Source organism: Pieris rapae, chromosome 12, assembly GCF_905147795.1.
Source record: "Pieris rapae chromosome 12, ilPieRapa1.1, whole genome shotgun sequence".
Classification (NCBI taxonomy): domain Eukaryota; kingdom Metazoa; phylum Arthropoda; class Insecta; order Lepidoptera; family Pieridae; genus Pieris; species Pieris rapae.
In genome coordinates, this window is record NC_059520.1 from 9,732,618 (window position 1) to 9,746,300 (window position 13,683).

General features: G+C 30.8%; 1 protein-coding gene across 2 annotated transcripts; it reads right to left on the bottom strand.

Moving 5' to 3' along the window:
• Positions 1 to 349: 349 nt before the first annotated feature.
• LOC110996685 (transcription factor SOX-14) lies at positions 350 to 12,213 on the bottom strand. 2 transcript variants are annotated; one of them, XM_022264496.2, is made up of 3 exons: positions 11,884 to 12,213; positions 2,571 to 2,856; positions 350 to 1,388 (listed from the first exon to the last, which is right to left on the bottom strand). In XM_022264496.2, exons 1-3 carry the CDS (start codon positions 12,090 to 12,092, stop codon positions 1,224 to 1,226), a joined length of 660 nt encoding a protein of 219 aa, XP_022120188.2. In that variant the 5' UTR covers positions 12,093 to 12,213; the 3' UTR covers positions 350 to 1,223. The 2 variants fall into 2 exon arrangements, with proteins under 2 accessions (XP_022120188.2, XP_022120187.2); XM_022264495.2 differs by having other exon boundaries at positions 350 to 1,403.
• Positions 12,214 to 13,683: the final 1,470 nt, after the last annotated feature.

Consider the following 13,683-nt stretch of genomic DNA (forward strand, 5'->3'; position numbering starts at 1 on the left):
AGAGGCTAAATATTTAAAACAGAAGAACTATAAAACAGTTTCTTTGGACACGGTTTATTCTGTATAATATCTAAAATCAAATAAATGAAATAAGTAACTGAATGAATCTTCAAACAGTTTCTTAATTCTAAACCAAAGCCACAAACAAGTTTAAGAAATATCAATTATTAATTGAATAAAACTACTTAATAATTAACGATAAGAAACATTAACAGTATTCACAAAAACAATTTTAAAATACCTACATATATTACCTATTATATTTACATACTCGTAGTGTCATATAATGCTCTCACTAAACTAAATCTAACAATTTATCTTAACTTTTTTAACAAATCATTTCCAAATAAACATAATTTAACAGAAAAGTTAATAGTTAAATAAGATTTAGTTCTTAAGGGTCTACATTTCGATAGTATTGCGTCAAGTCTACACAGTTAATTACTATTTATTTACAATCAATTCTAAATAAAGAAGACTATATAACAAATTTCGGCTTATATAAAAATGTGTGGCCAACGTCATATAAATCGATTTCTCTACTCTGAGTCGTCCATTGAAATTACTCTTATTATATATTAGGTATCTTTAATAATTTACAAAATGATTAATATGTACCTTAAGTACCCGTTAACTTTTAATGAATGTCTCAGAGTATGGTTATAAAATTTTAAAACGAACGAAGTTTACCTGTTAACTTAAACTCACAAGATAATATTGAAATAACGCAACAAAATTAAAATTTTGCATAACAGAGGTTGTTACGATACGGTAAAAATAAATTTATCAGTCTTTCTTAAATCGAGAGCTTCTCTAAGATAATTTTAGCGTAACTAACAATTATTAGATATATAATGTGTTATATTTGTGTGCGAGGGCTTTCCATAGCAGTGTGCGTAAATGTTCTATATGGGGTAGCATTCTTGAATTTCCTAACATGAAAAATAAATTTGTTTCTTACACATTGCTTCGCTTTAATTTTCTTGTTTTTCCTACTTCAGTTAAGACTTATTACATATGTATTTATACAGGATAAATGTTTGCATACATGCCATATTTATACATTAATTTATTAAAGACTACAACGGCGACGCAGGTTCATAAAACGAAAACTGTTCTAGAAAGTCACTTTAAACACTGTCAGGAGTGCTGCTATCTCTCTCTGTCGAAGTGGACGGCCTCTCCCAGTGCTGGTAAGGTCGCGCTGGGAGGGCAACCGGCCTTCATATAACATGCTGAGGAGGTTCCTCGTCACTCTTCATGAGGATGTAAGCCACCGGGCGCTTTACGTCGGGTGGTGGTGACGGCGTCCTTCGTGGCGGACATCCGCAAGGCGATAATGCACTATTGTATAGTGCACTGCTGTACAGCGCACCACCGTAAAGGGCCTGGAAATAATTGGACTGTTATGTCCGAGTTCTGTGTTTAAATATCAATCATAATCACTATTAAAACAGATGTTAATTTAATATCTTAGAAGGCGAATTTAATAAAAGCGAAAGGGTCCAATAAAAGCAAATGTTGTGGTTAAAACTGACACCCTGAAAGCGTGTCTTCTATGTATTATATTCATTCTAGCCTTGGCTGTGTACTTGGATTTATGATAAAAAATAGATAAATCATTTATCATTCAATAGATTAAAGGAAAATAGAGAGGAACCCATAATATCTGAATTTATGGTTAAAAAGTGGTTCTGCCGCCAGTTCATCTATACTGATAAATAAAAATTAAATGAAATAAAAGGATTACATCGAACCACTACACCGCAGAACACAAAACGGAACAAAACAAAAATCATTTCATAACTTAATGTACACCTATGAACGTCAAAAAAAAAATTCATTAATTGATGATAATTTTACATTTACTGCCAGTTCTCAAATCAAGACTACCAACACATAGACTAAAACTTAAAGTTATAAATGGGGCCTGCCTTATTCTTGAGAGTCTCAAGACGGGCAATGAGACCGGCTCAAGACTTTGGAGGTTTTAATCAACTTTAATAAGATTCTGCAGAGGTATATTTATTTATAAATGCTTGCACACAAGAAGAATAAAATATTTATTTATTTATTTATTTACACTTTGTTGCATTACATAAAAGGAAAATATTAAACATAATTTAATGACAAGCAACTGGCGGCCTTATCGCTTTAGAGCGATTTCTTCCAGGCAACCACTGTTAGTAAAGGAAAAAAACCACTATGAGTATATTAGATAAGGTAGGCAAGAAGTGCAAAAATAAAAAGGGAAAAAAAAAAACAAAACAAAACATACTTAACAGAAACAAAAAGAAATAAAAATAAACTAAACTGATACAAGTTACATAACTTTTTTAACAAAAGGAAAATTGATTTGAAAGCGTGAAAAGCTATGGATATCCAGACCTAGACCCTTTTGCTTAATCTGGGTTCATTTGAACGAAGGGGATGGGATATAAACTGCTATAGATGGGATATCATCCCATATAGTGTTTTTAATTTATTACATATCTGTTTTATAATATTTATCATAAGGTATCAGTGTATACACTGTTAATTTATATAGATTTATAAGCGGAAACACATACCTGTAAGTGTGCGAGTTCTGCAGCCAATTTCCCGTCATCCGGTAACTTCGCAAAGGGATAAAACGGATATGGCAGTGGTGGGAACAGTCTTCCAAGGTCTGGCTTGTCAAAGTGATGGGGAACGGGCAATTGTGGTACTGGCTGTGGGAGCGGTGTGACCAGACGAGGGACTGGGGCCATTAGACCGGAGATATTGAAACCGAATTTGGGTTCTTTCTTCACAAGAGCCTTTGGTTTCCGGCGAGGTCTGTATTTGTAATCTGGATGTTCTTTCATATGAAGGGCTCTGGAAATTTGTTTAATTTTAAGTTGGAAGCTTATATAGAATTGGGAATCATAATGTACAAACAAATACATAGTTTTCAGTTACATGGAAGGAGCGAGGCGCACTCACCGTTTTTCATTTGTTCTGAGGCTCGTTATGAATACGTTTTGAAACTATGTATATGTTTGGAATAAATGATACCTTGATGATCTTATGTTCCAAAATAAACTTTAAGTATTTTATATATTTTAAACAAATGTTTCTGATATTTTTAACATAATTATTTTCAATAAGTTATTTGTATAACTAGATTATTTATTTTTTTCGCGGTTATATTAGTTTTATTTTGAGGTATAATCTAGAAAACATATACAATTTTACAGTATTTACAATATTCTTAATCAACCTACTAACAATTAAAGTTACTTATAATTAAAAATAGATAAATTGAAAATTAAAGCAAATGTCGAGGTGACCCGGGTGGAATTTCTTCCCGACGTCCAATGATGAAACAGAGGTTTAGGACTACATTGCGAAACTCTCGCAACGTTATCTAAATATCGTCTCCGAAAACTTCACTCCTTTGCTCCAAGAAGGGAAAAATTATTTATAATATAGTATAAGAATCTATAAATTATCATTACTACTATATAAACATTTATTATAATGATAATAAAGCCCTATTTATTTTAAAGTCATTTGAAATCTTGTATTTACGAACCAGATAAATCAATCTAATAACATTTGTTATTATATATGTATTTATTAAAGTTTACCACATTGATGCGCGGCAAAAACTTTAATAATAAATAATTTCAATTGTTATATAGCAAATACAAATCAATATAATAGTTATGTGAATAAACAAAAAACTACCAACGCTAGTTTGAATATAAAATAGCTCTTTTAGAATGCGAATACACGCAGCGCATCCAATTTGTACGATTCAGCGATGTAATTCAATTCGATCGAGTTTTAACTTTATAACTTATACATAAGTCGACAAAACGGCACAATGAAACGGCACCGGCCCGAATAACATTATTATTTATGCAATAAAGCGTACAATTGTCACCCGCCGCCCTTAAAACAACAATGTCAATCGAACAATACGTGGATTATTGCATTGTCCTGTCAGAATCGATGTTGTTCAGCGCCCATCACTATGTCCGAGTGACGGGCCGTTGGAATTGCAACCCTATTCATGCGGGATAAAGATACGATTTGTTTGATGCGGCTGGTGGTTGTGACTTTAAGTGGTGGGCGGATTGTCGACGGAGTGTCCGATTATGCAAGCTTTGTGATAGAATCGCGATTGTCAGCGAGTCGATTGTAATTATTCGAATGGTACTGAGGGTTGATAGTTGAGGTTATCGAATGCTTTGGTTACTAATTTTTTTTATTAACACTTTTTAATACTTATATTTATTATAAATAATAGATACGATATCAAATATATATCTTTAAAATTTTATTATAATATTAATGTGTTTCGTAGCTTGTTCGTTTTGTTTTCGTTTTTTTCCTACTTTACTGTATTACATATAAAAAAATAATATAGGAATAATTAAAACTAACCTTATTTAAAGCTGTTATAAATAACGGCATAGACATTTATTTTTCATAAACATCACAACATTTTTCATTAAATTTACTAATTCAATATTAATTACGCTTAATTATTGTACATTAGAATGACAAAAAATACTACAGCAGGCAAGAAGCAGATGACATATTATATATAACAATTACAAAATTTTCAACAGTTAACCAACAAAATAATAAACATCAAAATCAAAGTTTCTTAGTAAAACGTGACGCAATTAAATCTTCAATGTATTTCTGAAAAACAAATTGGAGTTATCTTTTGCGTATCCAATTTGTGTACGAGACAAGTTAATTTCAATTTTTTCCATTATCACTTGTTATTATAATTACTATTATTATTCTTGGGCCGTGGGGCCTAGTGGCGTTTAGCACAGGCTAAACGATTTAAGTTGGCACAAGGTTGCACCGGTGTTACCAGTACTGTTACTTTTCTTATTCGACAAATAAGCATCACAATACAGGAGGCTCACCTGATGTTAAGTGATAGCACCGCGAATGGTCACTCAAGGCTAGAGGGCTCGCGAGTGCATTGCCGGCCTTTTTTTGAATTGATACGCACTTTTCTTCAAGGACCCTAAATCGAATTGTTTTATTTTCTATTTATAAATTTTTAACTACCTTAACACTATTTAGGTTAAGAATATTGTAAATATTGTATATTTGTGTGTTAGAAATTTAAATTATACATATTTAATATACGTAAATAATAAATAAAATGTTTTCGCATAACTATTTTTATCTATTAATATTATTACTAAGCATAATAATTGTTAACTCTTTCATAAGTTACTTTAACAGTGTTATAATAAAATTTATTTCTCCCATTATTTTTTACACCAAAAATGATTAAATACAATTGTCAATCGATACTTATTATTTAATAAACTCCAGTCAAGTGTTAGTGCTTCGTAAACACATTTGACCTCTGCTGCCCTCAACAAACGTATACCAAAATTTCGACATAGGGAAAGAAATCGCCTTTGATATCGAGAATCGTATCAATGTTCACATAATTCGATTAAACTCCGCCAAAAAAACTGTACGGTAAATAATATCGTCTTTTAGGGTACCGTAAAACTATGGAAAAGTATTTTAAATTATAATAATTTTGTGAATGTTGCAACCTAATGTGCATGTATAATGTTATCATTTGTATATATTACATACATACATTTTGCACTACGTTTTAGGACTTTCTGACTTTCTTAAATTTCACACCAACAAGCGTTCTATTGTAAATAACGATTGCTCTATTTTGTGCTCTATGTATGTGAATTATTATGAGAAAAATAAACATTATTATTATTAAGTTCTTTTATATATTATATGATATTTCAATAAGAAAACACATTACGTCCATTAAATTAAATAAATAATTTATTTCTCAGTAGTTAAAGATAGATATAGCACAGTAGTGTTAGCCTTCAGCTTGCGAGTCTCTGTATTGAAGTCGTAGGTTCGATCCTCCGTGCACCGATGGATTTTCTACGTGCGCGTGATATTCGCTCGAACGCTGAGGAAAACATCGAGAGGAAACCGGTTTGTTTACACCCAAAAAGACGAAAGTGTGTGTCGTGTGTCGCACAAGATGCTGACCGACTTGCCTACTGGATTGATAAATGATAATGAAAAAAATACAGAAACTTTGAAGCTGAACCTTATAAAGATAGCGGTTCAGACTCCAAATTCTACTATTTCAATAATATTCGCATGTATTGTACTTATGCTTCTTAATTTCCTAAGCGTAGTGGCTTTTATTTTTTAAAAACAAAGTAAAAGACGCCAATAATTCTACCAGAACTAGTAAATATACTGAACCCAAAAGTGACATACGGAGTCACGCTTGCCTTATCTTTTTCTATCGATATTCGTGTGTTTTTCTTGAGGATATCGTGTTTGTTCCGCAAACAAAGTAATGAACGAATTGATAGCGTCGGTCATTGAACCACAATTTTTTGGATACAGTGGCAGGCTTTTATCACTTTTATTATTGGATTTCCAGTATGTTATTAAATAAAACAACATACAGTTATTATAATAATTTTCGCGAGCCGTAGTGCCATGCTACGCCGTAGCACAATAAGCAATTATATTGAGATTAATTAATGACTAAGTCGTAATAACGGCTCTAGCAAGTTTCTGATTGTAAAGTTAACACGAAGTATCGCCAAATATTTAACTATTAACAAAAAAAAATGTTAGGTTAATTTTATAGTTCAATATTTTATTAAAAAAGTACTCTACTCCTTTGATTTAAGAAATGGCAGTAAATGTTAAATTAGAAGCATTAAATTATTGACGTTCATAAGTGTAGATTGTGTTACCTAAATTATTTTGTATTTTGAAATTTAATACATTTTTATAGAACGTCTCACAAGGAAACAAAATAGGGCGATAACAATTATCAAATACTCGACAGATTCCATAAAAAAACCAAGACATTGTTATTTGTATCGCATTGGAATTGTGTTTGATCAAACATAACTGATAAAAATAAGTAAATAGGGGAGCGGCGTTTTGACCATTGTGTGACCGATAGGGAACCACGTGGTTCTTGCTGAGACCACTTATTGGGAATGAATGGTTTGACTGGCCAAATGCTCTCTCAGACACAATACACATCTTTATAGGTTCGCGGAGAAAGTTTACAGTAACGATATTAAGTAATGTATTTAATTTTATATTTTTTCGTATTCGTAGTATTCATATAAATAAAATTATATAAAACTTACTGAAATATATAATGAAAAAATATTTAATGTCGTTCTTTTGAATATGTACTTAAATTTTATTTTGTTTAAGTAAAAAGTTTGATTCATTTGATTGGAATGCATATCATAGTATTTTTTTACTGTGATTAAACTTTTCCATTTAATTCTACTTTAGGTAAGAATACACAAATAATTTTAATTCAATAAAAACATTAGAGGAGTCAATGCAACCTTAATTAAAATCTACCTCTTTTTATCAAGGCGTTAACAGAATATGAAAGAAAGGGACGAAACAGTACTTTACTGAAAGAAGTAAATGTTCACAGTCAAATGTGACTGTATTTAAATAAAATTTTGTACTTAAAATAGGAATTTAACGAAAATTTAAATGATTATATTAAAATAAAATCGATTACAAATTAAATAATTGTAATGCGCTCAATACTTATCTCAGTATCTCTTACAAACCTTGTAAGAATAAAAAGCAAAGATGTACGAGAAAAACAAAGGCGTAACCCTACCAATGCAGACGAGCATAAGCTTGTTTTTATAGCCCTGCTGGCGGGCGATAACGTCCCGCCCCCAACAATGCCAGATATTATAGCCTCAATGCTAGATAATTGTCTTCTGGGGTGCTTTTTGTACAATTGATTTGTTTTAGATTGTATTAACGATTTACCAATTATCAAATCACATGCAAGTATGCAGTGCACACTTATAAACATTAACAACTGTTCGAAATACAAAATTTTAATTTTGTGATCCCAAGTATTTTTACTCGGCCGATCCTCACATTTTTGATTAGTATTTGTTGAGATTTACTCGGAATACGTAAGATGCATGTTCATATATGCTTTTTTTAATGATATTTGTCAAGAGTTATGTCCACTGTTTAAAATTTAATAGTGAGTGTTTAGTGCGTGTTTAAGAACTATTGTGAGGCAAGGTAATCAGCATCAGTCTAACATCTCTACTAATATAATATAATTTATTTAGGTTTCCCAATAAATAAATAAATAAATAAATAAATAATAGAATTTCTCCAAATCCTTACGGCTGAAAGGCACACAATATTGTCATCTCAAAAAGGCGCTCGATTAAAGACATTTATTTAGATATTCTGTTAATAAAAATATATAATATATGATGAAATAGGATACGTGTCTTGCAAGATATCTCATGTTTCTGTCTGTGCAACATATATGTATAGGTACTAATTTGGCTATTACTACTGACCTGTTCGCTTCAAGTATGGTGTCAGTAAGAATAGCTCAAACTGTTTATAAAATTAAATAAATAAAGTGTTTAAGTAAAATAATGAAAATAGTAAAAGAATTTAAGAAGGAGATGCTTTTAGACCCAACATGTAACTTTTCACTCACTCACTCATGCACACAGGCGTGTTGAAAAAATAGATATTTTTAAGAAATTTACTATTATGCTTGAAGGAAGAGAGACTCACCATCTTCATTGCAACGGGTAATTAAAAAAATTGCCGCAAAGCAGTAATTTCGATCTATAAAGAATAAAGATATTTACGTAATCAAAAAATATAGCCTATGTTTTACGAAAAACTAAAGAATTTCAATTGTGTTGTTTATACATTATTATGTGTACTTTAAAACCAAACCCATGAGTGTCGTAAATAAACACGATAGTATTGCAAATAAAAAAGCTGACAATCAAAACCTAATTCAAATAATAAAAATGGGATAAGAAATACAAACATCCGGCCGGAGTTTTTATCCACTGTACAAGATAATACTGTATTCTTAAGGTGACTTTAAATTTGATTACGTTTACAATACAGACAATTCTATTCATTGATAATATTTTAATAATAATAATCCAGTTCACCAAACTCCCATTTCGATAGAACTATATTACCTATTGCAAACAGTACTTCATCAGCTTGTTCATAAAAAACTATGTCGAAACGGCCTCTGCGTGTTGAACTTTGTCCTTTGAACGTAAAGCCTTCGGTGACATAAGAATTACTTGGAATACATAATAATACTTTATTTACTCTAAAAGATCATTTTTTTAGTTAATACAGTATATATAATATTTGCACTGCACGATGCAAAGGTCGTTAGCGCTACGGATATTAAGAGGACTACATCGAAATTCTATATGTCGGAGTCATAATACCTATTAAAAGTCATGATGATCTTTTGTTGGAAGTATTAGAGAAATCGCTTTTATATATTAAAAAAACTTTCTAAAAGTGGCTTATAATTTTTTTCAATCTGTAGGTATTCAATATTTGTATTGTTATGAACAAAAATCTTTCGATATCATATCATGTATTTAATCTCTATCGATATTTATAGTAACACGCAACAATACGACAAAACCTATTTTTCTATTAATTTACATGAAATTATGATCGAAATTCGAACCTTCATTAATAAAGTTATACCAATGTGAAATTATATTTTATTATCAATAAACAAAAATATCATCAAATTCAATCCAGCTACAAATCATTGATTAGGTATTGATCACATAAGTATTTTTTTAAAATTCATAAAGTTTAACATATTTTTTAATATCATTAATAATCTTCGATTTGTTTCCCTTTGGAATAGAGACTCTTGGGCCGTAGGGTTCACGTGCACAGGCGTTAATTAAAGATTTAAGATGATGCGTGGTACATAGTACCAGTGAACCACAGTTGGTGTCTTCCTCGCACAACAAATAAGTATCGCAAAACAGCGGGGAATTCTGCCTGCGTTAAAGGTACACTGCCAAAGTAATCATTTGTTTTAATTTTCCATTTCATAAAATTTTTAAGTTATTACTATTACTACTTGTAAGTGAAAGTAAATGATACAAAAAATAATAATATTGCAAATGAATAAATTAAAAAAAAAACTTTTTAACTGATTCGCACTTGCGTAAATAATAAAAAGGTAAGGTTCAGTACTGACAGTATGATGAATCATTTTTTTTATTTTTAGTACATATCAAATACATTTGTATAATCAAAGAAATTAACCCAAAAATATTTAATAATAAAGTTTCAACCCAGTTCTAGCTGAGTTTGATGTGTCTATAGTCTATACTAATAATTATTTCACCGAGAGTGAACTCAGAACCTCTAATGTGCAATAACTTCTAACAAAGAAAGAAGAAATAAATTGACTAACTTAAGTCTAATTAGTTATAATATGGATGGTTTTAATACAATTTAAATTATATCAAATCCGTGGATTCATCTCCCTAGTACTAGTTTAAGTTTTTTTAACCAACAATATGATCCTTTATAAAAAGCCAAGAACAAGGGGCTTATCAAACTGTCTTATGATAATGATGTTTGTTTCTCTATTTGTTCCCAGATAGCGTCTAATTAAATAATAAACGGGTGATATTTTGTGTTTGAGAGAGCCTTTGTTTGTGTAAATAATTATTAATATTAGAACTCCCAGCTTGTTTGTCAGCGGTTGATAAAAGATGGATTAATGAGGAGGTTTTCACGTAGTTAACCAGAGGTTAAAGTTACCTTTTTCCAGGTGTATTGTCATTAATTTAACTGGTGGTATCAACTGTTTATGTATGTTTGCTGAGACCCGAACTGACAATGGTAATGCCTATCTATAGTCCATACAACACTGTAGTCTTTTATTTTACTAATACTAACATATCAACTAAAACTGAATTGTTTTCTAACTAAAACTACATATACAAATTAATAACAAGTATCTGATAGATTTCAGGTTGCATTGTTTAAAAAAGTGACAGATTATACGTAATTAATTTCTAATTTCTTATACATTTATGAATAAACAAGCCAAACATTAATAAAATAGAACATAAAAAAAAATCACAATCCTAACGGTTGATCCTAAATCAGCAATATTTCACAGTCAAAAAATAAATATATATGAAATGCTTCTAATTTTACATTTAATGCCAGTTCTCAAATCAAGAAGAACGGAAGAAAAGAACTGGCAATAAAATCTCTCTAAGTTTTTTTTTTGTTTTACACAAAGTTTGTAAGGAGCTCTAACCATTACACCATGTTCAACATGACATCTCAATTAATTATTAATAATAAAATATAATAAATTAATATATTTAAGTGAATAAACAATTTCGTAAGTAAATTATAGAGTTATTCTCTTATAAATGAGTCTGTGTGTTTAGACGAAACGACTATTTACTAAAACATCTACTCATGTGTTTTTATCACATCTTAAATCCAATTGGAAATAAAGAGACCAAAGAATTAAATAGTACAAAGTAGAATGTTTGATTTTTTTTAAAATGGTCAAATATAATAAATTTAGTTAGGTATCTACATAGCTCGTTATTTTTTTTCTTAGCTTAGGTTAAGATTGTTTTGTAAAAATTAATTTACATATTATACAAAATAAGTTGTTTTAGTTGGCTGTGAAATACGTGCGTAACAACAAACTTTTTTCGGATGGGCAGTATTACGAATAATAATTTAGGATATATTTTAAGAATTTAGCGGAGAGCCTGTAATTTTTTACCATTTTAAAAAAAATGTTTGAAATGTTTCTTTGAAAATAACATAAACAAAAGCTGTTAATTCTAAATTGTCAATTAATTATTGCATTTTTGGGCCGCAATAAAGTTTGGGACTGTATTTTAATATTGACGAAAGTAGTAGACGTATTTAGGTGCTAATACAACATAATTATTTGTTAGCCAAGAATTAGTAGTATTTAGTATTTAAAATTCTCTTCTTTTAAAATCTTACCTCAATCGTTTCGCTTCGTCGATAAAAGGTCGTTTTTCCATTTCAGAAAGCAACTTCCACTCAGCACCCAGCCGCTTAGAAATTTCAGAATTATGCATTTTCGGGTTATCCTGTGCCATTTTCCGCCTCTGACCCCTGGACCAGACCATGAAGGCGTTCATGGGCCTTTTAATATGGTCCGTAGGTTGTTTCCCCAGCGACATATTCATTTTAATTTTTAATTAAATTCAACACATAAAGTCCATATTACACGATATTTGAATTTCGAATTAAATGTTTGAATGTTTCGGTTCCCGCGCGAAAAGCTTCCAAAAGCTCAATGCGGCGCTTTTCTTCGTTCTGTCGTGTTTAACGGGCTGATTGTGAGGCGCCCCTTTGCCCCGCGCCCGACGGCCAATTGGGGGGCGACGTGGGCGGACGCTGCGTTCTGATTGGCTGAGGTGCTGTCCTTCTCAATCTTGCAACAGGTGACGTGCTTGTTAGCATGTTTATTAGTTGGTTTCTTTTTAAATCTTGGCCGAATCGATTTTTCACAAAGCCGCTATTAAGGCGTAAATGGCGTTTGTTTAATAACTGAGATGTTTAGGTTCATATCAATTGTTATAGATTTGATATATAGAGCAACCGGAAGTTATAGATTTTAACTCTTTAAGAACTTTATTCAGGTACATGGTACGTAGGCACGAAGCCTCGTATGGTTTTATAGTAACATGTTATATTCGACGTGCAGGTAAAAACTAATGTAACTATTTTAAAATAGTTTAATGTTGTATGTATGTGTGTATTACTTACGTTTTTACCCAAGGTATCAGTTATAAACAATTTGCAACATTTATATATATATTACATATAATTTACACATGGGTTGAAAGATATCGATAAGTTTGTAAATGATAAGGCCGTCCTCTGCACTCACTCTTTGGATTTGTGATCGAGTTTTGTGTTTATTGATTTTTTGTGTTCAAAAAAATGTGAATAAATATAATTTAATACGATAATTGACTGTTAATTAAATTGCAACCATATTTATAATCTGTCTGTGACATATTTTTAGCATAATAAGGTTTTTTATAGAACAGGCTCATCTGATGTTAAGTGATACGGCCGCGAATGCACTGCCGCCCGGTAACGTAATCTAAAAATTATCTCCAAAACTTCACTATAATAAAAATTATCATTACCTACTCAAAAACAAACATTTTTTAACATAATAATAAAGCCTTCTTATTTTTAAGCCTTTTTAAAATGAGTAGTATTTTATAGATAGAAAAAAACTTTTATTATTTTTTATAGAATTAAAATTACACCACTAGAAGGATTTTTGGGGGTAGGTATTGGACAATGTGCAAAGATAGAGCGAGACTAGCCAATTGTATAAAACAAAGTGAACGTGTTAGGGCAATTAGGAAGGCTTTATTAGTCGCCATTGAGGGAGTTTGCGGTCTTCTGTCCAATCTTATGCAAATATTCTCCATACAGATTAATTGTGTGTAAGGATTTTACACGTAATGAATCTGCATATGGATTATTGTGCTGTTTATTTATAATTAATTAATCTGTTTGTAGTTGTACCACTTTTTTTGCCAATAAATTTTTTTTTATCTAATATTACGGCAGCGGCGGTGACGGCTTATGTCATGTCAGAATAAAAATTATGACGAAACAGAAATCTAACTCTGTCGGAATCTAATCTGAATCTGACAATGTTGTGCTACTGGTTATTATTATTATTGAATAATAAAACTTATTAAGAACAATGAACTTTTATTTTGACTTTTTAACCGAAGACATATAATCGAA